Consider the following 23655-nt stretch of genomic DNA (forward strand, 5'->3'; position numbering starts at 1 on the left):
CCAGAGGACACCTGCCAAAGGCATCACAGGCAAGAGGGTGAGGTCAACAGTCTGCCTCCACCTCTGATATGCAATCTGGGGACACACTTAGAACGACTAGGAGGGAACGAAAGAAGAGGAAGATAGAGGACCACTATTTAGGCATCGGTGAAGTTTCACAGTTGCGGTTAGGGGGAAGGGGACATCACTGTCATTAATAAACATATGTTACCTCTGTACCTGCTGGCCTATCAATGTTACGTCCCTCCCTTAGGGGAGGGAAATTGGGAAGGGAGGGGCTATGTCAACTGCTTGGACCTCTGATTTTCCCACAGGGCCTCCGCACTCATTCCTAATTGGGGGTCTTTGAGTGCAACAGGTTTAGATACCTGTCTACAACAGCATCGTAAGAGTTTTAACAACACCAGGTTAAAGTCCAACAGGTTTATTTGGTAGCAAATGCCATTAGCTTTCCGAAAGCTTGTGTGGCTTTTGCTACCAAATAAACCTGTTGGACTTTAACCTGGTGTTGTTAAAGCTCTTACTGTGTTTACCCCAGTCCAACACCGGCATCTCCACATCATGACTACAACAGCATCATCAGTCCATAACACCAAAGATCTCACCTTTGATCCCCCCCATCCAAAAATGTACTGTTCAGCATAATCGAGTGAAGCCCTCGTTCCAACAATGATAAACTGGGAGGTTGGTGGGCTGTCATCATAAAGGGGGTGCATGGTGGGGGAGTTGGAACAAAAGGGACTGGCAAGGATTGGGGAAAGGGAAGTTGGGAAGAAGACCAGTACGTTGTTGGGGGAGGGGGGGTGCGGGGGAGAGAAAGGGTGGGGAACGGGCCCAGCCAAGGTTCGGGGGGAAAGGGGGGAAGCTGGAGGCGGTGCTGGGGTTTGATCTGCTGACAATGAGGCTCATAAGCCTCGAATTTGGAGGCAATGAGGGCCTCCCTGGTCCAACGTCCCCGTTGCACCCTAGCCTCCTTCTCTGCACCGTTCTGTTCCTCCTCATCCGCCATGTTGCCCTGCTGCTGTGCGAGGTTGTGGAGCACAGGGCAAGCGACCACTATCCGCGTCATGCTGTGGGGGCTACATTGTAACACCCCGTCAGAGTGGTCCAAACAGCAGAACTGCATCTTGAGGAGGCCCATGCACTGCTCAATTATGCTCCTGGTGGCAATGTGGGTTGTAATGGGTTTCTCCCTCGCTTTGGGGCCTCCACACAGGCGTCATTAGCCATGGCCTTAATGGGTAACTCTTGTCCCCCACTGGCCATCCCCTTGGCTGAGGGTGACCTTCAAACATGTCGGATATTTCCGACTGTCCCAGGACGTAGGAGTCGTGCACGCTCCCAAGATAATGTGCGCAGGCGTGCATCACATTCAGGAGGTGGTTGCACACCAGCTGGATGTTCATGGAGTGGTAACCCTTCCTGTTAATGAAGGGCATCCCATCTCGAGACGGAGCTTGAAGGGAAAATGGGTGCCATATATTGCTCTGGACTTGGGGCACCCTGGCGATGGCAGAAAATCCTTCAGCCGGGCATCCTGATGGGCCTGGTCCAAATGGAAAGTGATATAATTAGATGCCCGGGTATCACTTCATGGAGGCTTGAGAAATGCCATGCAATCCCCAGAATGATCCAGATGCAAAAAAATTCAAAGTAGCCATGACCTTCATGGGCATTGAGAGCAGGTATCCTCCTCCTCTTCTAGGTGCCAGATGAGCTAAAACCTGGCACAGATGCTGCGCCATATCCTGTGATGGTGCAGCCTTTGGCAGCACGTGTTGTCTGATAGCTCATTAATTGACCAGTGCCTCCTGTACAGCTGTGACCCACAGAAGGGCTGTCTTTGTACTCCTTCCATTGCCAGATGGGCGACCAGCACACGAGTTCTGTGGCAGCCCCCTGATGTTCGGGGTCTGGCTCCTGTGGTGCTGGAACTGGCATGGGATGACCCTGGCGATGTCGCCAACGACTATCTGCCTCGGCAGCAGACATAGAAACATAGAAGATAGGAACTGGAGGAGACCATTTGCCCTTTGAGCCAGCTCCGCCATTCATCATGATCATGGCTGATCGTCCAACTCAATAGCCTAATCCGGTTTTCTCCCCATAACCTTTGATCCAATTTGCCCAAGTGCTATATCTAGCCATCTCTTGAATACATTCAATGCTTTGGCATCAACCATAAATACCATAAAGGCTAGCTGGCCTGGTTGCAAGCCTAATTTCATCTTTTGTCTGTGGGGAGGATGGAGAAGGGAAGGGAGAGAGACACTCAGCATCGTCAAACATCATGTTGCGCTCAAGTCCTCCCTTATTCCTGAGTCATGTAGTGTTGGAAGACCGACGAGCCCTCTCCATTGCAGCTGACCAATGCAGCTTGCAGGAGTTGCTTCCTCCAGGGCGGCACGGTAGCACAGTGGTTAGCACTGCTGCTTCACAGCTCCAGGGACCTGGGTTCGATTCCCGGCTTGGGTCACTGTCTATGTGGAGTTTGCACATTCTCCTCGTGTCTGCGTGGGTTTCCTCCGGGTGCTCCGGTTTCCCCCCACAGTCCAAAGATGTGCCGGTTAGGTTGGTTGGCCATGCTAAAATTGCCCTTAGTATCCTGGGATGCGTAGGCTAGAGGGATTACTGAGTAAATATGTAGGGATATTGGGGTAGGGCCTGGGTGGGATTGTGGTCGGTGCAGACTCGATGGGCCGAATGGCCTCTTTCTGTGCTGTAGGGATTCTAAGATTCCAGGAGTGAGATGGCAGGGTCACAGACACTGGCCCCTGCTCCCTCAGACCCGACCATGGCCTCTGGATCAGGTGATCTCTAACTTCAGTGGACATCATCAAACTCCAAACTGCAGTGTGACAGCACAAGGAACAAGCAATCTTTCCACCCATGCCTGGCCTCATGTACTCACGTACCACCCCCTGCTCCCTGTAACCCAACAAACCCAGGCCATTCCATAGTTCCCAACTCACTTGACAACTCCACCGCCCCCCCCCAACCACCCCAAGGTGACCTGGCAGCCAGCCTTGGTACTTGAACTCTCAGACATCAGTAACATTCCTTTCCACATGGAGAGCCCATGTCTGCAACAGTGAGGTGCGCATGATGGGCTCTGCTGAGCTCCTCATGCATTTCCCTTGGAGCACAATGGGGAGGGTGCTTCATGGAGGGACCCTGGCGCATTCCTGAATGAGCTATGTCAGGAACTTGTGTGTTGGGGAAGTGAAGCCGCTGCTGAGGAGAAATAGGCTGCATACAGCGTCTCCGATCTCGAGGGATGGGGGTGTTCCCCCCCGCAGTTGCTAACCTATACTTTTTACCAAATTTCAATAGTTTTCAAAATTATTTGTCCCAGCCATTGTCCTCTGGAGTCTCCGGTTAGAAAATAAATGTTGAGGTTTTTAGATTGTGCTGATGTTCTTAAAGGGGACTGGTTATAAAAGTGAAGGGGCAGTGTTAGGGAATTGTAAGTTCTCAAGCAGTCTCTACTTCACATTTCTCCCAAACATCTTAAAGTTAAAGTTTATTTATTAGTCACAAGTAAGGCTTACATTAACACTGCAGTGAAGTTACTGTGAAATTCCCCTCGTTGCCACAGTCCGGCGCCTGTTCGGGTCAATGCAGCTAAGCAGCATGTCTTTCAGAATGTGGGAGGAAACCAGAGCACCTGCGGGCTCTGCATTGCCAGCGACGGCAAGGGGGTAGATAGAGTGAACGTTCAAAGACTATTTCCTCGGGTGGATGGAGCTATTACAAGGGGGCATAACTATAGGGTTCGTGGTGGGAGATACAGGACGGATATCAGAGGTAGGTTCTTTACGCAGAGAGTGGTTGGGGTGTGGAATGGACTGCCTGCAGTGATAGTGGAGTCAGACACTTTAGAAACATTTAAGCGGTTATTGGATAGGCACATGGAGCACACCAGGATGATAGGGAGTGGGATAGCTTGATCTTGGTTTCAGATAAAGCTCGGCACAACATCGTGGGCCGAAGGGCCTGTTCTGTGCTGTACTGTTCTATGTTCACCCAGAGAAAACCACACAGACATGGGGAGAACGTGCAAACTCCACACAGACAGTGACCCAAGCCGGGAATTGAACCCAGGTCCCTGGCACTGTGAAGCAGCAGTGCTAACCACTGTGCTACTGTGCTGCCCCACATCTTCCCTGGTCACTGGCATCATAACAGATATTCTTTATGCTTCAGAGCTCACCTTAGCCTAAAAATAACCATCCAATATCAGTAGTGTGTGCTGTCGCTCATTGTGCCCATCACTCCTTGAATATCAGTAGTTTCCCCCCCACTAAAGTCAAACTGATTGGTCTATAGTTGTCAGCTTTATCCTTGCACCCATTTTTGAACAAGGGTGGAACGTTTGTAATTATCCATTCCTCCGGCACCACCCCTGTGTCAATGGAAGACTGGAAGATTATCACAAGTGCCTCTACAATTTCCACTCTCATTTCCCTTAGTACCCTTGGATGATTCCCACCCAGTCCTTATACCTTGTCCATTTTAAGTAAAGATAGCCTTTCTAAACCTCTTCCTTCTCAATTGTAAATTCTTGTGGTGTACCAGTTACCTCCTCTCTCACCTCGGCCTGGGAAGCATCTTCTTCCTTTGTAATGACAGATACAGAGTACTTAGAGTCATAGTCATAGAGTCATAGAGATTTACAGCATGGAAACAGGTCCTCCGGCCCAACTTGTCCATGCCACCCCTTTTTTTAACCCCTAAGCTAGCCCCAATTGCCCATATCCCTCTATACCCATCTTACACATGTAACTGTCTAAACGCTTTTTAAAAGACAAAATTGTACACGCCTCTATTACTCCCTCTGGCAGCTTGTTCCACACACTCACCACCCTCTGTGTGAAAAAATTGCTCCTCTGGACCCTATTGTATCTCTCTCCTCTCATCTTAAACCTATGCCCCCTAGTTTTAGACTCCTCTACCTTTGGGAAAAGATATTGACTATCTACTTTGTCTAGACCCCTCATTATTTTATAGACCTCTATAAGATCACCCCTAAGTCCCCTAACGCTTCAGAGAAAAAAGTCCCAGGTTTTGTGAGAGGGAGGTCATGCCTCACTAACCTGGTGGAGTTTTTTGAAGAAGTGACCAGAATGGTTGACGAGGGAAGGGCCGTGGATGTCGTCTATATGGACTTTGGTAAAGCGTTTGACAAAGTCCCTCATGGTAGGCTGGTGAAAAAGGTTGGATCTCATGGGATAAAGGGGGAGGTGGCTAGATGGGTGGAGAACTGGCTTGGTCACAGAAGACAGAGGGTGGTAGTGGAAGGGTCTTTTTCCGGCTGGAGGCCTGTGACTAGTGGTGTTCCGCAGGGCTCTGTAATGGGACCTCTGCTGTTTGTGATTTATATAAATGATCTGGAAGAAGGTGTAACTGGGGTGATCAGTAAGTTTGCGGATGACACAAAATTGGCAGGACTTGCAGATAGTGAGGAGCATTGTCAGAAGCTACAGAAGGATATAGATAGGCTGGAAATTTGGGCAAAGAAATGGCAGATGGCGTTCAATCCTGATAAATGCAAAGTGATGCATTTTGGTAGAAATAATGTAGGGAGGAGCTATACGATAAATGGCAGAACCATAAAGGGTGTAGATACGCAGAGGGACCTGGGTGTGCAAGTCCACAGATCCTTGAAAGTGACGTCACAGGTGGAGAAGGTGGTGAAGAAGGCATATGGCATGCTTGCCTTTATAGGACGGGGCATAGAGTATAAAAGTTGGGGTCTGATGTTGCAGATGTATAGAACGTTGGTTCGGCCGCATCTGGAATACTGCGTCCAGTTCTGGTCGCCACACTACCAGAAGGACGTGGAGGCTTTGGAGAGAGTACAGAGGAGGTTTACCAGGATGTTACCTGGTATGGAGGGGCTTAGTTATGAGGAGAGATTGGGTAAACTGGGGTTGTTCTCCCTGGAAAGACGGAGGATGAGGGGAGACTTAATAGAGGTGTATAAAATTATGAAAGGCATAGATAGGGTGAACGGTGGGAAGCTTTTCCCCAGGTCGGTGGTGACGTTCATGAGGGGTCATAGGTTCAAGGTGAAGGGGGGGAGGTTTAACACAGATATCAGGCGGACACATTTTACACAGAGGGTGGTGGGGGCCTGGAATGTGCTGCCAGGCAAGGTGGTGGAGGCGGACACACTGGGAACGTTTAAGACTTATCTGGACAGCTATATGAACGGAGTGGGAATGGAGGGATACAAAAGAATGGTCTAGTTTGGACCAGGGGGCGGGCTTGGAGGGCCGAAGGGCCTGTTCCTGTGCTGTATTGTTCTTTGTTCTTTGTTGTTCTTTGTTCTATCCAGCCTCTCCTCATAACGCAAACTATCAAGTCCTGGTAGCATCAAAGTAAATTTTTTCTGCACTCTTTCTAGTTTAATAATATCTTTTCTATAATAGGGTGACCAGAAGTGTGGCCTTACCAATGTCTTGTACAATTTCAACAAGACATCCCAACTCCTGTATTCAATGTTCTGACCAATGAAACCAAGCATACTTATTTAATACCTCTACTTTTTTCTGCCTCCATGCGCAAGTCCCCATTTTTTATCCCCAATCATAGAATCCTTACAGTGCAGAAGGAGGCCATTCAGCCCATACCAACAACAATCCCATCCAGGCCTTATTTCCATAACCCCATGTATCTACCTGACTAATCCCCCTGACACTAAAGGTCAATTTAGCATGACCAATCAACCTAACTGCACATTTTTGGTCCTATTCTTTCTTTTACCACACTTTTATTATTTATATGCTTATGGAAAACCTTGGGATTCCCTTTTATGTTAGCTGCCAGCCTCTTTTTATGCTCTCTCCTTGCTTTCTAATTAGTTTTATCACTTCCCTTCTGGTCCTTCTATTTTCAGCCTGATTCTCTAGTGTATTTTCTACCTGTCATCTGTCATATACGCACTTCTTCATTTTCATCTTTCACCCTTATCTTTCTCACCCAGGGTGCTCTGGATTTATTTGTCCTTTCTTTCCTCTTCAGGGGAATATACCTGCAATACTTTCTCGTTGAAGGTAGCCTATTGTTCAGCAACTGTCTTTTCTGCCAACATTTGATTCCAACTCACTTGACTCAAATGCATTCTTATCCCATCGAAGTTGACTTTCCCCTAATTAATTATTTCTGCTCTGGAATGTTCCTTTCCCTTTCCATGGCCAACCTAAACCTTGTGATTACAATGCTCACTCTCCCCTAAATGCTCTCCCATTAACATTTGATCCTCCTGGACCAATCATTTCCCAAAACCAGGCCTAACAGTGCCTGCCTTCTCATTGGACCAGAAACATACTGTTGCAGAAAATTATCCTGAACACATTCCAGGAACTCTCGTCCCTCTTGTATCTTTATACTATTCCTATCATGGTCTGCATTTGGATAATTGAAGTCCCCCATTATAATTACTCTATAATTCTTATAACTGGTGGGTGTGCTTTTAGCCATCCATATTCTAATTTCTTCCCAAAACCCCTCTGACTCCCCATCTCCCTCTCTTCCTTTAACCATGGGTGGGATTTTACAGCCTCACTCGAGTGAGACTGGAAATTCCCACCTGAAGTCAACGGACATTTTCATTTTCCGCCCTTGCCCGCTCTGATTCCGTGGTGGGCAAGGTGGTAGAATTCCGGTGCATGTCTTAAAACATATCCATATAGGCCGAGCTTTTTGTCACTTTTCTTATCTCCTCTGGTGTCAATGATTATCCGATTACTGTCCTGTGAAGCACCACGGGATTTTTTACAATGTTAAAGATGTCACAATGCCAGCTTTTGTTTGAAGTTTATATCCAAGTCAAGATTATGATGCCCTTTTCCTCCCACTGATAGAGGTCATGGGGCTGGGGGCCTATTTGAATATTAGATCCAGCAAGACCCTGAAGTATGTATTGTAGTTTTCTGTTACATTGATCAACATCAGGATGATCCAGCGCCCCTATCTCTGCTGCTGAAACTGTTTAGGTTCAGGGGGCTGCAGGACTTGGTGGATTGTGAGTGCATCTGGACTCCCCAGTACAGTTGCTCAGGTCGGGTATATTGGCCTTAGAGTGGGTGCAATGCAGAATTCACCAGATTGTTACCTAGACTAAGAAGGTTAAATTATGAAGACAATTTGCATTGAGCATTCCCTCATATTGAGATGAGAGATATGAGATGTTTAAAACGTTAAAAGTATTTAAAAGTATCTTCAAAATAGAGGTAGGGTATTCAGGAGCGAAATTACTCTGTCAGTCAGAGAGTAGAAATCTGGAACGATCACTCCCAAAACGCTATGGCTGTTGGTTCACTTGGAGCTTTCATAGGGATTAATAGATTTTTGATAGGCAAAGGCGTATATTATCAATGGGTCCAGGCCCCTATCTGGATGCTAGAAGACCCTACATTGGTCCCTGTCATTGAGATATGCCTGGTGAAACTAGGCATGCCTTTGGCCAATGATACACCAGCTCCTGGTTGAAGGTCAAGGCATGCATCCCTAATTTTAGAATTCCTGTCATGGTCCAGCCGCCTTATCCTGATGGCCTTGTAATGGTAGTGGTAATTCCATCCCCAAAAGACCCCCCATGAGCTTGAAGCCTTTCAAACAGACCTCTGTCCACATTATACAAGAAAAGCCGTACAATGTCTTTCTCAAATCCCTGAAGACTCAGCACCATATTTTGTTGAACTGTCTATTTATTCCCAGTGTTGATATCTTTCAGGTTCTTTGGAGCTATGCTGGTGATCAACCAAAGACGCTGGCCCCAAACACAAAGCTGTATAAATGGCTGCCTCAAAACGACCTGCTTGGTAAGAACCCTGGTTCGTTGTTTTCTCATTAGAATCATAGAATCCCTACTGTACAGAAGGAGGCCATTCGGCCCATCGAGCCTGCACCAACAACAATCCCACCCAGGCCCTATCCCTTAACCCCATCTATTTACCCCACTAATCCCCCTAACACTAAGGGACAATTTATCATGGCCAATCCACCTAACCTGCACATCTTTGGCTCATCCAAAGTCTACATGGATGCACTTACAGGATGAAGCTACTGGACAGTGATCACAATTGAAATTCCTGGCTGATCTTCTCCCTACTCCAGGAATGCCATTTTAGTGCCCTATTTCTACCAAGGCCAAGATCAACCAACTGAATACCAACTGGGGCTGAACCTTGGTCTGTGTGACTCCTGTATTTGCTAAGAAATCTTACCATGAGTGGGATAGATATCTGCAGCATTTTTTAATGAAAAGGAATTTTGTTTTAAATGTGAATTTAATAAGGCACAAGTTAACATTCTATTCAACTTTTAGCAAATGTCCTTTTTTTAGCTATACGCTCAAAAATATTAACAACTGTTAAATCAGTTTGCAGCTTGTTTTTTACAAACTGGGACGCTAACCTGTACTGAGGTTACTAAACATTTCATTGAATAGGAGTGATAAATATTCTTCCAACATTATGTTAAAATACATGGGGCCAGTCTTTGTGGCAACTAGTATTCATTCAGCAATTTTAAAACAGATTGCAGGCCAAGTGTTAAAATAAGACAAGGTTGACTTACTATTATTATTCGCTTACTTATTTTTAGAACAGTCATTGCTAAAATTGGTCAGGTTTCAGATTTTGCTGAGTATATATGTTGGAGTGCTTTTACATGGACCCGAGTGCTTATAAATGGATTTCTGAAGTTGCAGCCCTTTTACAAACTACTGTAAACCAAGTGCAAAGCTGCAAAAAATCTCTAAGGCTGCTCATCTTTATTGGATGTGTTTCCATGGGGACTGCTTGATTGCTATAACTTTGGCAGAATCCGCTTAGGTAGTAAAAACAGAAATACAGAGTATTTCTTCAAAGTTGAGAGGTGTTGAACTTCAAAAGAACTTTGTGTCCTTGTTCATGAGTCACTAACGCCAGCATGCAGGTACAGCAAGCAATAAAGTTGGCAAATGGTACCCTGGCCTTTATTACAAGAGGTCTTGAGTATTGACGTAAAGATATTTTAAATATTTTAATATAATTACATAGAGCCTTGGTGAGACCACACCTGGAATATTGCGTGCAGTTTTGGTCCCCTTACCTAGGGAAATATATGCTTGTCATAGAGGGAGTGCAACGAATGTTCACTAAATTAATTCCTGGGATGCTGGGATTGACCTCTGAGAAAAGATTAAATAGACTGGGCCTTCATTCTCTAGTTTTGAAAAATGAGAAGTGATCTAATTCAAACATACAAAATTGGCACCAGGCGCGACAGAGTAGATGCAGGAAGGATGTTTCCCCTGGCTGGTGTTTCGAGAACTAGGGGATACAGTCTCAGAATAAGGGGCAGGCAATTTAGGCCTGTCATGAGGTGGAATTTCTTCACTCCGAAGTGTTCATCCAGCAGTAAGGATACTCCAGTTGCAAGCAATGAAAGAACTAACTTCACAAAGTAAATTAAAGAAAAGGTTTAATAAAGAAACTTCCTTACACACCACTTGGGCCATATCTCAAGCCACAAATGTTCCCCACTATCCCCATCCACTTTCTATTTATACCGGGTCAGCTGGCCAGCTGACCACCACATCATTTTGCCATTGGTTACATTGTCTACCTTGTCAGCTGACCTTCGCAACATGTTACCATTATAACACGAGGGTGGTGAAACTTTGGAACCCTCTTCTCCAGAGGGCTGTGAAGGCTTAAGTCATTGAGTATGCTCAAGACTGAGATCAATAGATTTCAACATATTTAAAAAATCAAAGGATATGGGGATGCTGCAGAGAAATGGTATTAAAGTAGAAGATTAACCATGATCTCATTGAATGGTAGAGGTGGCTCGAAGAGCTGAATGGCCTATTTCTGCTCCTAATTATTATATTATGTAAAAGCTGAAGAAATCCCACATAAATGTTGTTTGATAAGTATGTGTGTATTGAAGATGCAGCTATATAGAATTATTTTTAAGTTGTGGATAATAGTTAATTTGGGATATCAGCCCATTGTCTCTGAGTTGAAAAGTCTTGGGTTCTAAAGTTCCTCTTCAGAGGGTTGACTGTGTAACCTGGATTGACATTTTAATTCAGTATAGTCAATACTTAAAGTCGACTTGCTTAATGTTGTTTCACTTTAGCATCATGATCAAGTAGTGTGGCTATATCTATTAACATTGTCATCTTCACTTTAACATCATTAATAAAGTAGTTGGATATATCCGTATAATGTTGTCACCTTCACTAGAATGTAGTTTACCACAGACGTCCTCTTCTGTGACCTGTCTGCTTGCATCATTTAAGAAGTAACAACATAGAGTCATAGAGGCATAGAGGTTTACAGCATGGAAACAGGCCCTTCGGCCTAACTTGTCATATGTAAAGAGCAAGAAGGTAGCCAGGGAAAGGGTTGGTCCACTCAAGGATAGTGGAGGGAATCTACGCATGGAACCAGAGGAAATGGGCGAGATACTAAATGAATACTTTGCCTCAGTATTCACCAAAGAGAGGGACTCGATGGATGAGGAGCCTCAGGTAGGATGTGTAGATATTCTGGGTCATGTTGATATCAAAAAGGAGGAGGTATTGGTATCTTGAAAAGCATTAGAGTAGATAATTCCCCAGGGCCTGATGGGATCTACCCCAGAATACAAGGGTGGCAAGGGTGGAAATTGCTGGGGCCTTGATGACAGAAATCTTTGTATCCTTATTGGCTACAGGTGAAGTTCCAGAGGACTGGAGGATAGCCAATCTTGTTCCATTGTTTAAGAAAGGCTGCAGGGATAATCCAGGAAATTATAGGCCAGTGGTAGGGAAGTTATCATAGAAATCATAGAAACCCTTCAGTGCAGAAGGAGGCCATTCGGCCCATCGAGTCTGCACCGACCACAATCCCACCCAGGCCCTACCCCCACATATTTACCCGCTAATCCCTCTAACTACGCATCTCAGGGACAATTTTTAACCTGGCCAATCAACCTAACCCGCACATCTTTGGACTGTGGGAGGAAACCGGAGCACCCGGAGGAAACCCACGCAAACACGAGGAGAATGTGCAAACTCCACACAGACAGTCACCCGAGCCGGGAATCGAACCCGGGACCCTGGAGCTGTGAAGCAGCAGTGCTAACCACTGTGCTACCGTGCCGCCATAGTTATTGGAAAAGTTATTGGAAAAGATTCTTAGGGACAGGATTTACTCGCATTTGGAAACAAATGGACTTATTAGTGATAGACAGCATGGTTTTGTGAAGGGGAGGTCATGCCTCACTAACTTAATCGAGTTTTTCGAGGAAGTGACGAAGATGATACATCAGGGAAAGGCAGTGGATGTTGTATACATGAGCTTCAGTAAAGCCTTTGACAATGTACCTCATGATAGACTGGTATGAAAGGTGAAGGCACATGGGATCAGAGGAGAGCTGGCAAGATGGATACAGAACTGGCTTGGCCATAGAAGACAAAGGGTAGCAGTGGGGGGGTATTTTTTGAATGGAAGACTGTGACTAGCGGTGTTCCACAGGGATCAGTTCTGGGACCTTTGTTATTCATAGTATATATAAATGATTTGGAGGAAAATGTAGCTGGTGTGATTAGTAAGTTCGCAGATGACACAAAAATTGGTGGAGTTGTGGGTAGTGAAGAGGATTGTCAGAGGATACAGCAGGATATACATCAGTTGGAGACTTGGGCAGAGAAATGGCAGATGAAGTTCAATCCGGACAAGTGTGATAATGCATTTTGGAAGGTCCAATGCATGTAGGAATTATACAAGTAAATGGTAGAACCCTTAGGAGTACTGACAGGCAGAGAGATCTGGGCATACATGTCCACCGATCACTGAAAGTGGCAAAGCAGGTAGATATGATAGTCAAGAAGGCATACGTCATGCTTGCCTTCATCGGTCGGGACACTGAGTATAAAAATTGGCAGGTCATGTTTTAGCTGTACAGAACCTTAGTTAGGCCTCATTTAGAATATTGTGTACAATTCTGGTCGCCACAATACCAGAAAGATTTGGATGTTTTGGAGAGGATACAGAAGAGGTTTACCAGGATGTTGCCTGGTCTGGAGCTATGAGGAGAGATTGGATAAACTTGGTTTGTTCTCACTGTAACGACGGAGGTTGAGGGTTGACCTGATAGAGGTTTTCAAGATTATGAGTTGCATGGACAGAGTGGATAGTCAGATGCTCTTTCCTAGGATAGCAAAGTCAGTAGGGGACATGAGTTTAGGGTACGTGGGGAAATGTTTAGTGGAGAGGTGCGAGACAATTTTTTTACACAGAGGGTGATGAATGCCTGGAACGTGTTGCCTGGGGAGGTGGTTGGAGCAGGTACAATAGCGGCATTTAAGGGACAACTAGACGAATACATGAATAGGATGGGAACGGAAGGATACGGACTCTCCGTAAGTGCGTACAGTTTTAGTTTAATCAGGCATCATGATCGGTGGAAGGCTTGGAGGGCCAAAGGGCCTGTTCCTGTGCTGTACTTTTCTTTGTTCTTTGTCCATGCCGCCCGGTTTTTACCATTCAGCTAGTCCCAATTGCCCACATTTGGCCCATATCTTGCTATACCAATCTTACCCATGTAACTGTCCAAATGCTTTTTAAAAGACAAAATTGTACCTGCCCCTCTCCTACTACCTCTGGCAGCTTGATCCAGACACACACAATGCTCTGTGTGAAAACATTGCCTCTCCCCTCTCACCTTATGCCCTTTAGTTTTAGACTCCCCTACCTTTGGGAAAAGATGTTGACTATCTAGCTGATCTATGCCCCTCGCTATTTTATAGACCTGTGTAAGATCACCCCTAAGCCTCCTACGTCCAGGGAAAAAAGTCCCAATCTATCCAGCCTCTCCTTATAACAAAAAAACAATCAAGTGCTGGTGGCATTCCAGTAAATCTTTTCTGCACTCTTTCTAATTTAATAATATCCTTTCTATAATAGAGTGACTAGAACTGTACACAGTATTCCAAGTGTGGCCTTACCAATGTCTTGTACAACTTCAACAAGACATCCCAACCCCTGTATTCAATGTTCTGACCATTGAAACCAAGCATGTGAAATGCCTTCTTCACCACCCTGTCCCCCAGTGACTCCACTTTAAAGGAGCTATGAACCTGTATCCATATATCTCTTTGTTCTATAGCGCTCTACCATTAACTGCGCAAGGGCGGCACGGTAGCACAGTGGTTAGCACTGCTGCTTCACAGCTCCAGGGACCTGGGTTCGATTCCCGGCTTGGGTCACTGTCTGTGTGGAGTTTGCACATTCTCCTCGTGTCTGCGTGGGTTTCCTCTGGGTGCTCCGGTTTCCTCCCACAGTCCAAAGATGTGCGGGTTAGGTTGATTGGCCATGCTAAAATTGTCCTTAGTGTCCTGGGATGCGTGGGTTAGAGGGATTAGTGGGTAAATATGTAGGGATATGGGGCTGGGGCCTGGGTGGGATTGTGGTCGGTGCAGACTCGATGGGCCGAATGGCCTCTTTCTGTGCTGTAGGGTTTCTAAAAAAAAAAAGTCCTGCCTTGGTTCGATCTACCAAAATGCATCACCTTGCATTTATGTAAATTAAACTCCATCTGCCATTCATCAGCCCACTGGCCCAATTGATCAAGATCCTATTGCAATCCTAGATAGCCTTCTTCACTGTCCACTCTGCCACCAATCTTGGTGTCATCTGCAAACTTACTAACCATGCTTCCTAAAATCTCGTCTAAATCGTTAAGAACAAAGAACGAAGAACAAAGAAAATTACAGCACAGGAACAGTCCCTTCGGCCCTCCAAGCCTGCACCGACCATGCGACCCGACTTAACTAAAACCCCCTACCCTTCCGGGAACATATCCCTCTATTCCCATCCTATTCATGTATTTGTCCAGACGCCCCTTAAAACTCACTATTGTATCTGCTTCCACTACCTCCCCCTGCAACGGGTTCCAGGCACCCACCACCCTCTGTGTACAAAATCTGCCTCGTACATCTCCTTTAAACCTTACCCCTCGCACCATAAACCTATGCCTCCTAATAATTGACTCTTCCACCCTGGAAAAAAGCTGCTGACTATCCACTCTGTTCATGCCTCTCATAAGCTTGTAGACTTCTATCAGGTCTCCCCTCAACTTCCGTCGTTCCAGTGAGAACAAATCAAGTTTCTCCAACTTCTCCTCATAGCTGATGCCCTCCCTACCAGGCAACATCTTAGTAAATCTTTTCTGTACCCTCACCAAAGCCTCCACATCCTTAGTGTGGCGACCAGAATTGAACACTATATTCCAAGTGCGGCCTAACTAAGGTTCTATAAAGCTGCAACATGACTTGCCAATTTTTAAACTCAATGTCCCGGCTGGTGAAGGCAAGCATGCTGTATGCCTTCTTGACTACCTTCTCCACCTACGTTGCCACTTTCAGTGACCTGTGTACCTGTACATCCAGATCCCTCTGCCTATCAATACTCTTAAGGGTTCTGCCATTTACTCTATATTTCCCATTTGTATTAAACCTTCTAAAATGCATTACCTCACATTTGTCCGGATTAAACTCTATCTGCCACCTCGCCGCCCAAGTCTCCAACTGATCTATATCCTGCTGTATCCTCTGATGGTCCCCATCGCTATCTGCTAATCTACCAACCTTTGTGTTGTCCACAAACTTACTAATCAATCCAGTTACATTTTCCTCCAAATCATTTATATATATTGCAAACAGCAAAGGTCCCAGCACTGATCCCTGAGGGATGCCACTTCTCACAGCCCTCCATTCAGAAAAGCATCCTTCCACTGCTACCCTCTGTCTTCTTTGACCGAGCCAGTTTTGTATCCACCTTGCCAGCTCATCTCTGATCCCATGCGACTTCACCTTCTGCACCAGTCTGCCATGGAGGAACCTTGTTAAAGGCCTGACTGAAGTCCATGTAGCCAACATCCACTGCCCTCCCTTCATCAATCATCTTCGTCACTTCCTCGAAAAACTCGATCAAGTTAGCGAGACACGACCTCCCCTTCATAAAACCATGTTGCCTCTTACTAATACTTCCACTTATTTCCAATATTCATGAATAATGAATGCTAAGCAAAAAAAAAGCCAAGTGATTGATTTGTGTTGGGAACGTGTGTGACAAACTGGTCCAGTTTCATGCGCAAACATGATGCGAATGTTATTAGACACAAATAATTACAGAATTGCAAACCTAAAAGGCATCTTGAGCATTCTATTTGACAGAGCATTTCGGAAAAGTAAGGGGAGATATCCTTTGTGCATTACCTGTATTGGTTCCCAGTCCACCAATACCTCCATTGTGAAATTATTATCCTTGTGTTAAAATACCACATGGTCTCCACACCCATGATCGTTGTGAGCTCCTCCAACCCTATTACTCTCCATGAACTATATTTTCTTCAAACCCTGGTCTCTTGCATATCCAATAATTCCTTTGACCCAAAATTGGCAGCTGAACCTCCAGGCCCAAAGTGTTGAAATTCATTTCATAAAGCTCTCCTTCTTTCCACCTCTCTTTAAAACTTTCTTTGAAACCTACTGTGCTGACCAAACATTCTGTCATCTGTTCTAATGTTTTCTTCTACTTGGAATCACTTTTAGTCTAATTTATCTTTTTTGTCTGAAGCACCTTGAGATGTTTTACGACTTTAAAAGTGCTTTACAGATGCAAGTTGTTGCTTTTGGAGATAATATTAACATAAACTTGTGTGTAAATTGTGTACAGAGGGAGGCTCCCCTATCTGCACTTCCATGCAACCACTTTTAATCATCTCATTTTCCCAGATATGTTACTGAAGTGTCAATCACAGGTACATAGAAACATAGAAAAACTACAGCACAAAACAGGCCCTTCGGCCCCACAAGTTGTGCCGAACATATCCCTACCTTCTAGGCCTACCTATAACCCTCCATCCTATTAAGTATGTTTTGTATCATTATCTTTTATACCTGGTGCTAGCAGAAAATGTGCAATTTCTAGTGTTAAAAATTAACATTTAACACGCTCTAACAGATGAATAAAGTTTGACTGTATTAACAAAAAAAAAGCTCGCCTTTATGCCTTTCATAATGAGAAATCATCCAAAAATATTTTACAATGAAGTACATGTTTTTGAAGTGCCCTCTAAATGTAGGAAATGTGTCAACCAGTTTGTGTGGAAATTAAGTTGTAATTCCAGCTATGGCCAAATATTTAATTCACTTTGTTCTGCAAGATTAAGGATGCTCACTTCAAATAAAACACCATGGGGTTGCTGGGATTTGTGAAACTATAGTTAAAAGTTAAAAACTGCAGATGCTGATGTGGAAAATTAAGTTACAACAACAACAAGGCAACTCTATCAGTGAGAATGGGGGGGGGGGGGAAAATTATCAACAAGGCTTTCAGTGAGCCAGCGCTTGCGTATTCAGGATAAAGGACTAAACCTTGCATCAGTTTCATAAACAGTGTATTCCCAGCCTTGGCCACAAGATGAAAATAACAAAATTCCAAAGAACAAGATACAGTGAACTATAAATGCTACATTGTCTGTATGTGGATGCGTGCCCTCCTTGCTAGCAAGTAATTGAAGCTTGTAAGTTTGAGTACTCAGTGCCAAGTTGACTATAGTGCCAAGTGTTGTTTGTACGTAGGTATTTGACATTTGCACACAGCTGGATCCCACAAACAGCTCTGAGATATCAACTAATAATCTGTAATAGAAATGTTGATTTAGGAATAGATATTGACCAGGACAATGGAGAAAACCTAAAAGGTATCTTGAGCACTCTATTTGAGTACAATGGAGCAAACTCCCTGCTCTTTTTTGAGTGGTGCAATGAGATCTTTTCCTCATTTGAGAGGGTGGACAGTGCCTCAGTTTAACATCATACTCAGAAAGCAGCACCTCCAACAGGGCAGCATTCCCTCAGTACTGCACTGGAGTGTCAGCCAAGATTCTGAACTCAAGTCTTGGAAGTGGCACCTGAATTCAGAACCTTCTGAAGTAAGGTCATGAGTGCTACCATTTAACCATAGATGAGCAACCCACAGACTTTATTATTTTCTAATATAATCAAGACAAACTGGTCGACACTATTCAGGGCCCGTAGTCGGAAATTCAGTCGCTTTCTAAGGTGGTGTTTCAGAACCAGATGGCTCTTGATCTCTTAATAGCGGCGCAAGGGGGAGTTTTGTACGGCTGTCAATGAGACATGCTGCTTCTGCGTCGGTGAGGATCATAAAATTGAGACCGATGTGCATACCATTCAGGGGCAAATGCATCTCCTGCACTCAGTTGCTCAGGAAAAGCCTTTTGACTGGTGGCGTTGGCGTCCTAACTGTTGTAAGCAGCTTACATTTATTGTATTAGAATTTTAAATATCCAGTCATTTAACATAGGTTTCAGTTTAGTTACAACAAAGGCTCAACTGATCATTTTTATTTTCTAAAAATATAATTGCAGGACATCCCAAGACGAAAGTATTTATCACTCATGGTGGTACAAATGGGATATATGAAGCTATTTACCATGGGGTACCTTTAATTGGAATTCCTCTGTTTGCTGATCAACCTGATAACATGGTTCACATGAAGGCAAAGGGAGCTGCTGTTGTCCTCAATTTTTTCAAGTTCAATGCACAGGATTTAGTTGATGCTCTCAACACAGTGATCAATGAAACAAGGTAAGAAAAAAACTGTTCAAAGGAAGCAGAACAGAACCATGAACTCCTTAAAAATGGCTGGGTTCCCAGTCACGTCAGAGCTTAAAATCCAAAACGTTATGGAACAGGAAGTGAACATGTGTGTTACAGTGGCACAGTGGTTAACACTACAGCCTCACAGTGCCAGGTCGGGTTCAATTCCCAGCTTGGGTCACTGTCTGTGCGGAGTCTGCATGTTCTCCCTGTGTCTGCGTGTTTCGTCTGGTTTCCTAGCATAGTCTGAAAGATGTGCTGGTTAGGTGCATTGGCCATGCTAAATTCTCCCTCAGTTTACCTAAACAGGTGCCAGAGTGTGGTGACTAGGGGATTTTGACAGTAACTTCATTGCAGTGTTAATGTAAGCCTACTTGTGACACTAATAAATAAACTTTAACATGCATGGAACCTGGGCACATCTGATTTTAACAAAGGCGAGCAAAGGGAGTTAGAACATAGAACATAGAAAGCCACAGCACAAACAGGCCCTTCGGCCCACAAGTTGCGCCGATCACATCCCCACCTCTAGGCCTATCTATAGCCCTCAATCCCATTAAATCCCATGTACTCATCCAGAAGTCTCTTAAAAGACCCCAACGAGTTTGCCTCCACCACCACCGACGTCAGCCGATTCCACTCACCCACCACCCTCTGAGTGAAAAACTTACCCCTGACATCTCCTCTGTACCTACCCCCCAGCACCTTAAACCTGTGTCCTCTCGTAGCAACCATTTCAGCCCTTGGAAATAGCCTCTGAGAGTCTACCCTATCCAGACCTCTCAACATCTTGTAAACCTCTATCAGGTCACCTCTCATCCTTCGTCTCTCCAGGGAGAAGAGACCAAGCTCCCTCAACCTATCCTCATAAGGCATGCCCCCCAATCCAGGCAACATCCTTGTAAATCTCCTCTGCACCCTTTCAGTGGCTTCAACATCTTTCCTGTAATGAGGTGACCAGAACTGCGCGCAGTACTCCAAGTGGGGTCTAACCAGGGTCCTATAAAGCTGCAGCATTATCTCCCGACTCCTAAACTCAATCCCTCGATTAATGAAGGCCAGTACGCCGTACGCCTTCTTGACCGCATCCTCCACCTGCGAGGCCGATTTAAGAGTCCTATGGACCCGGACCCCAAGGTCCTTCTGATCCTCTACACTGCTAAGAATGGTACCCTTCATATTATACTGCTGCTTCATCCCATTGGATCTGCCAAAATGGATCACCACACACTTATCCGGGTTGAAGTCCATCTGCCACTTCTCCGCCCAGTCTTGCATTCTATCTATGTCTCGCTGCAACTTCTGACATCCCTCCAAACTATCCACAACACCACCTACCTTGGTGTCGTCAGCAAACTTACCAACCCATCCCTCCACTTCCTCATCCAGGTCATTTATGAAAATGACAAACAGCAAGGGTCCCAGAACAGATCCCTGGGGCACTCCACTGGTCACTGACCTCCATGCAGAGAAAGACCCCTCCACAGCCACTCTCTGCCTTCTGCAGGCAAGCCAGTTCTGGATCCACAAGGCAACAGCCCCTTGGATCCCATGCCCTCTCACTTTCTCAAGAAGTCTTGCATGGGGGACCTTATCGAACGCCTTGCTGAAGTCCATATAGACCACATCCACCGCTCTTCCTTCGTCAATGTGTTTGGTCACATTTTCAAAGAACTCAACCAGGCTCGTAAGGCACGACCTGCCCTTGACAAAGCCGTGCTGACTACTTTTGATCATACTAAACTTCTCTAGATGATCATAAATCCTGTCTCTCAGGATCCTCTCCATCAACTTACCAACCACTGAGGTTAGACTCACCGGTCGGTAATTTCCCGGGCTGTCCCTGTTCCCTTTCTTGAATATAGGGACCACATCTGCAATCCTCCAATCCTCCGGAACCTCTCCCGTCTCCATCGACGATGCAAAGATCATCGCCAAAGGCTCCGCAATCTCCTCCCTCGCCTCCCACAGTAACCTGGGGTACATCCCATCCGGTCCCGGCGACTTACCAACCTTGATGCCATTCAATAGTTCCAACACATCCTCTTTCTTTATGTCCACATGCTCGATCCTTTCTGTCCACCGCAAACCAGCAGTACAACCACCCAGATCCCTTTCCACCGTGAATACCGAGGTAAAGTATTCATTAAGCACCTCCGCCATTTCTAACGGTTCCGCACAAACTTTTCCCCCTTCACCTTTTAAGGGTCCTATGCCTTCACATCTCATCCTTTTACTCTTGACATATTTGTAGAAAGCCTTGGGATTCTCCTTAATCTTACCCGCCAAGGCCTTCTCATGACCCCTTCTCGCTCTCCTAATTTCCTTCTTAAGCTCCTTCCTACATCCCGTATACTCCTCTAAATCCTTAACACCTCCTAGCTCCCTGAACCTTCTGTACGCCTCTCTTTTCTTATTCACCAGGTTCATCACAACCTTCGTGCACCACGGTTCCCGTACCCTACCAACACCCCCCTGTCTCATCGGAACGTTGTCATGCAGAGCTCCAGACAAACATTCCTTGAAAATCCTCCACTTTCCTTCGGTACTTTTCCCCAAGAATGCCTCCTTCCAATTTACCCGTCTAATTTCCTCCCTGATGACACTGTATTTCCCTTTACTCCAGAGAAACACTTTCCTAGCCTGCCTGATCCTATCTCTTTCCAATGCTATCGTGAAGGAGATAGAATTATGATCGCTATCCCCAAGATGCTCACCCACCGAGAGATCCTCCACCTGTCCAGGTTCATTAGCCAGCACCAGATCAAGTACAGCCTCTCCTCTAGTAGGCTTATCCACATACTGTGTCAGGAAACTCTCCTGGACACACCTAACAAACTCCTCACCATCCAAACCCCTAGCCCTAGGGATATTCCAATCTATGTTTGGGAAATTAAAATCTCCCATCACGACAACTCTGTTATTCCTACATCTCTCCAGGATCTGTTTCCCCATCTGCTCCTCAACATCTCTGTTACTATTGGGCGGCCTATAGAAAACACCCAGCAACGTTACCGACCCCTTCCTGTTCCTAACCTCCACCCACAGAGACTCCGTAGTCAATCCCTCCACGGCGTCCACCTTCTCTACAGCCGTGACACTATCCCTGATCAACAGTGCCACTCCCCCCCCTCTCTTGCCTCCCTCCCTGTCCTTCCTGAAACATCTAAAACCCGGCACCTGAAGCACCCAGTCCTGTCCCTGAGACATCCAAGTCTCCGTAATGGCCACCACATCACAATTCGAAGCAGCAATCCACGCTCTAAGCTCATCCACTTTATTCACAACACTCCTGGCATTAAAATAGACACATCTCAGACCTTCAGCCTGAGCACTTCCCTTCTCCATCACTCGTCTAACCTCCCTCTTACCCTGTTTACATTCCTTATCTATTTGCGAGCTAACCTCCTCGCTCTCAGTCCCCTCATTCCGATTCCCTCCCCCCAACCTTTCTAGTTTAAAGTCTCTCCAGTAGCCTTAGCCAACCTTCCTGCCAGGATATTGGTCCCCCTGGGATTCAAGTGCCACCCGTCTTTTTTAAACAGGTCACACCTGCCCCTAAAGAGGTCCCAATGATCCAAGTACCCAAATCCTTGTCCCTTGCTCCAGTCCCTCAGCCACGCATTCATTCTCCACCGATTCCTGTTCTCACTCTCCCGCGGCACAGGCAGCAATCCCGAGATTACTACCTTTGCATTCCTCTTTCTCAGCTGTCTACCTAACTCCCTATATTCTCTTTTCATGACCCCTTCCCTCTTCCTACCTATGTCAGCAGTACCTATATGCATCACGACCTTCGGCTCCTCTCCCTCCCCCTTCAGGATTTCTGGGACTCGACCAGAGACATCCCGGACCCCTGCACCAGGGAGGCAAACCACCATCCGAGAGTCCCGTCTGTGTCCGCAAAAACGCCTATCTGACCCCCTCACCGTAGAGTCCCCAATTAGCACTACCCTCCTTTCCTTACCCTTTTGCACTACTGGGCCAGGCTCAGCTCCAGAGACACTGCCACCGCTGCTTCCCCCAGGTGGGCTGTCCACCCCAGTAGTACTCAGACAGGAGTACTTATTATTAAGGGGCACATCCACCGGGGTGCTCACCATCAACTGAGCTTTCTCCTTCCTCACTGTTACCCAGTTACCCTCCTCCCGTGGTCCCGGTGTGACCACCTGCCGATAGCTCCTGTCAATGACCTCCTCACTATCCCTAACCCGGCGAAGGTCCTCGAGCTGCAATTCCAGTTCCCTAACATGGTCCCTTAGGAACCGCAGCTCAACACACCCAGCACAGATATGGTCGTCCGGGAGTTGGTCATTAAAATATTTCATTGAGGCTGCTTGCATTCATGTTTATAGTCATTTGATTTTTATCCACCAGAGACCTGCTTTCCCTGGTTGTAAGCAGTTTACAGGCGGCAAGAGAGCTGAATCCATGAGTTAAGTGTCTTTACAGCACTGTTTGTGGGTCAGGAGGAACAGGAGTGTTTTCACCAGGCTCAATAAGCTAGCCAGTAAACCACCACCAATTCTGTGATCTGTCTGCAGGCCCCAGCTGACTCCAGTCTGATTTACACCCCTCGCACTTCCCTCTTACCCAACCCTCTGATCTCCCCAAACCCCATTGGATCCTTGCCTGGAATTGAGATCCCTATATCACCATGCAATTATCCCTTCTCGTGAGACTGGGATCCCCTGGTCACCATTTTTAAAAACCAATACGCTGAGGTCAGGAACCTGCTGGGCCACATGGCTCCTGCAATCCAGACCTTGGCTAGGATTTTCCAGTCCTGCTGGTGGAGAGCACCTTTGCAAGTGAGACAGGAACATTATGCTCCTACTGTCCCCATCCCACCCATGACAATGTTTCGGCAGGACCCGAAAATCTTTTGTTAGGTATTCCAGGCCTATTCTCAGTGGGGAAGCTGGCAGCATAGCACCAAGCAGGGCACTGCGCATGCCCCAATCAGTCAGCGCCGAAATCGG

General features: G+C 46.0%; 1 protein-coding gene across 3 annotated transcripts in view; it reads left to right on the plus strand.

Annotated features, from left to right (window-relative positions):
• The window catches only part of LOC144494801 (UDP-glucuronosyltransferase 2A2-like), a 132194-nt gene that overhangs the window by 74506 nt on the left and 34033 nt on the right, over window positions 1-23655 (plus strand). For all 3 annotated transcript variants that reach the window (XM_078214160.1, XM_078214161.1, XM_078214162.1), the window contains 2 exons: window positions 8741-8828; window positions 18442-18661. In XM_078214160.1, the coding sequence (XP_078070286.1) occupies window positions 8741-8828; window positions 18442-18661 (308 nt within the window). The remainder of the gene's footprint in view (window positions 1-8740; window positions 8829-18441; window positions 18662-23655) is intronic.

Source organism: Mustelus asterias, chromosome 6 (assembly GCF_964213995.1).
Source record: "Mustelus asterias chromosome 6, sMusAst1.hap1.1, whole genome shotgun sequence".
NCBI lineage: Eukaryota > Metazoa > Chordata > Chondrichthyes > Carcharhiniformes > Triakidae > Mustelus > Mustelus asterias.